Raw genomic sequence first — 2,674 nt, 5'->3', positions numbered from 1 at the left:
GCACACATGGAGTCAGTCCGTGTCCTCCTCGCACTGGTGGCTCAAAAGGGATGGCTAGTCCACCACATGGACGTGAAGTCTGCCTTCCTCAACGGCGACCCCAAGGAGGAGGTCTACGTGCACCAACCACTTGGCTATGCCATCGCCGAAGAAGAAGGGAAGGTGTATCGCCTGCGCAAGGCACTCTACGGCCTGTGCTAGGCACCGCGCACCTAGAACATGAAGCTCGATGCCACACTCAAGAAGATGGGCTTCAAGCAAAGCGCGCATGAGGCGGCAGCGTACCGGTGGGGCAGTGAACACAGCGTCCTACTAGTCGGCGTCTACGTCAACGACCTCATCATCACCAACGCTGAAGAGCAGAAGGTGGGAGGTTTTCAAGGCGTAGATGAAGAAGGCGTTCAACATGAGCGACCTTGGCCTCCTTTATTTCTACCTCAGCATCAAAGTGCGCCAGGATGCTAGCAGGATCGCCCTCCACCAAATCCAATACGCCAAGCGCATCCTCGAGCTCGGTGGTATGACAGGCTGCAATTTGGCTCACACCTTGATTGAGGAGAAGCTCAAGCTAAGTCGGGAGAGCACAACGGAGGAGGTCGATCCAACCCATTACCGGTGGTTGATCGGGAGCTTGCGCTACCTAGTCAATACCCGGCCAGACATTGCGTTCATCGTCGGGTACATGAGCCAGTTCATGGAGTGGCCGATGATGGAGCATTTGCAGGCCGTCAAGCGAATCCTATGCTACATGGCGGGCACCCTTGACTATGGTCTCCACTATGGAAGAGCCCCTAGGACGGCGCGGTTCATCGGCTACTGTGACAGCGACCTCGCTGGTGATGTGGATACTAGCAAAAACACAACCGGGGTGATGTTCTTCCTCGGTGATTGCTTGGTCAGCTGGCAGTCCCTCAAGCAGAAGGTGCTGGCCCTCTGAAGCTATGAAGCGGAGTACATCGTCACCACCACTGCTGCAACTTAGGTGCTATGGCTATCAAGTATGCTGGTAGAGCTCCTTGGCAGGAAGGTAAATGTGGTTGAGCTAAAGGTGGACAACAAGTCTGCTCTAGCTCTGGCCAAGAACCATGTCTTCCACGAAAGAAGCAAGCACATCTGCATTAAGTATCACTTCATTAGGGATTGCTTGAAGGATGGGAGCATCAAGGCCAGCCACATTGCCACTACTAATCAACTGGCTGACATTCTCACCAAGTCGCTAGGAAAGTCCAAGTTCCAAGAGATTGAGGGAGAGGATTGGGCTACAATAGATCACCTCCGGTGCTCGGCACAAGGCTTAGGAGGAGAATTGATAGATAAGCCTAGTGCTAAAGCATTTGCATCTTATTTTTCATGTATTTTTACTTTCCTTGGCTTCCAAGCTTAGTGTTAGGAATATGCTCAGCATCCACTTTAGTGGTTAGAATTTGTTGTAGCAAGTGGGAGTCCCCTTGCCTATCAAAGGCAAGGGAGTTGAAGGGTCGAGATGGCGACTAGAGGGGGTGAATAGTCATTTCTAAAACTTAATCGCGTTGGCTAACCGAAACAAGTATGAAATTAAAACTATCAGTCTAGCTAAGACTACACCCCTCTATCTATGTTCTCTAGCACCTTGCAAAGATCCTAATTAAGCAACAAAGGTGTCAGGCTAACTAGAGCTCACCTAACCAATTGTAGGAGCAAGGTCACACAAATCTATGCCACTAGTATTTCAAGCAATGAGGGAGCTCCTACACATGCTAGTAAGCAAAAGCACAAAGTCAACTAAGCTCACTAGCAATGCTCAATAATAAGGCAACCAATGCCAAATAAGAGAGCGCAAATACTTAGCTACACAAACTAAGCAAAGTGACTAACAATGTTACACAAACCAAATTAGCCACGCAAGCGAGCTACTTCTATGCTACACAAGTAAGAAGGTAACAAGTGAGCTACACAAGATAACTAATCACAAGAGCAACTACACAAGCACAATGTATATAAAAGTAATCATAAGCTTGTGTAAGGGGATTGCAAACCAACGGGAAGAACAAGGTTGACATGGTGATTTTCTCCCGAGGTTCACGCGCTTGCCAATACGCTACGTCCCCATTGTGTCGACCGCTCACTTGGTGGTTCGGTGACTAATTGGCATCATTCGCCAAGCCCGCACGTCGAGCACCACAAGAACCTACCCCGAAAGTAAGGATAGATCAATGACATGCTCAACTAGAGTTGCTCTTCGCGGCTCCCCCGGGGCGAGCACAATGCCCCTCACAAAGCTCTTCTCTAGAGCACCGCACAAGCTTCTTGCGGGCTTCGACGGAGACCACCACCAAGACATCTAGGAGGTGGCAACCTCCAAGAGTAACAAGCACCACTAGCTTGCAACTCGATCACCTACTACCACTCGATGCAATCTCACAATGCAACACACTAGAATCACACTCACTCGCAATTGATTTGCACTCTTGCAAGCACAAGTGAGTTAGAGGGCATCCAAGCACTCCTACACAAGCCACATAGGCATGAGGATGCTTAGCTGCCAGCCCAAGGCCAGCCACACGCTCCTTTTATAGCCCTAAGGGCTAAAATAGCCGTTACCCCTTTACTGGGCAAAGCGCGTACTGACCGGACGCGCAGGTCATAATGACCGGACGCTGAACCCCAGCGTCCGGTCATTCATAGAGAGGTTCTA

At 50.1% G+C, this 2,674-nt stretch overlaps 1 protein-coding gene across 1 annotated transcript; it reads left to right on the top strand.

Moving 5' to 3' along the window:
- The first annotated feature begins 388 nt into the window (after positions 1-388).
- LOC136543943 (secreted RxLR effector protein 161-like) lies at positions 389-937 on the top strand. Its single transcript, XM_066536254.1, has one exon. The coding sequence runs from the start codon at positions 389-391 to the stop codon at positions 935-937; it is 549 nt and encodes a 182-aa protein (XP_066392351.1).
- Positions 938-2,674: the final 1,737 nt, after the last annotated feature.

The sequence above is a fragment of the Miscanthus floridulus genome, chromosome 3 (assembly GCF_019320115.1).
Source record: "Miscanthus floridulus cultivar M001 chromosome 3, ASM1932011v1, whole genome shotgun sequence".
In the NCBI taxonomy this organism is placed as follows: Eukaryota; Viridiplantae; Streptophyta; class Magnoliopsida; order Poales; family Poaceae; genus Miscanthus; species Miscanthus floridulus.
This window is presented reverse-complemented; position numbering and strand designations above follow the sequence as displayed.

What these genes read in the sequence shown, in the direction of transcription:
- LOC136543943 (XM_066536254.1), top strand. Translation starts at nt 389, where the DNA reads ATGAAGAAGGCGTTCAACATGAGCGACCTTGGCCTCCTTTATTTCTAC.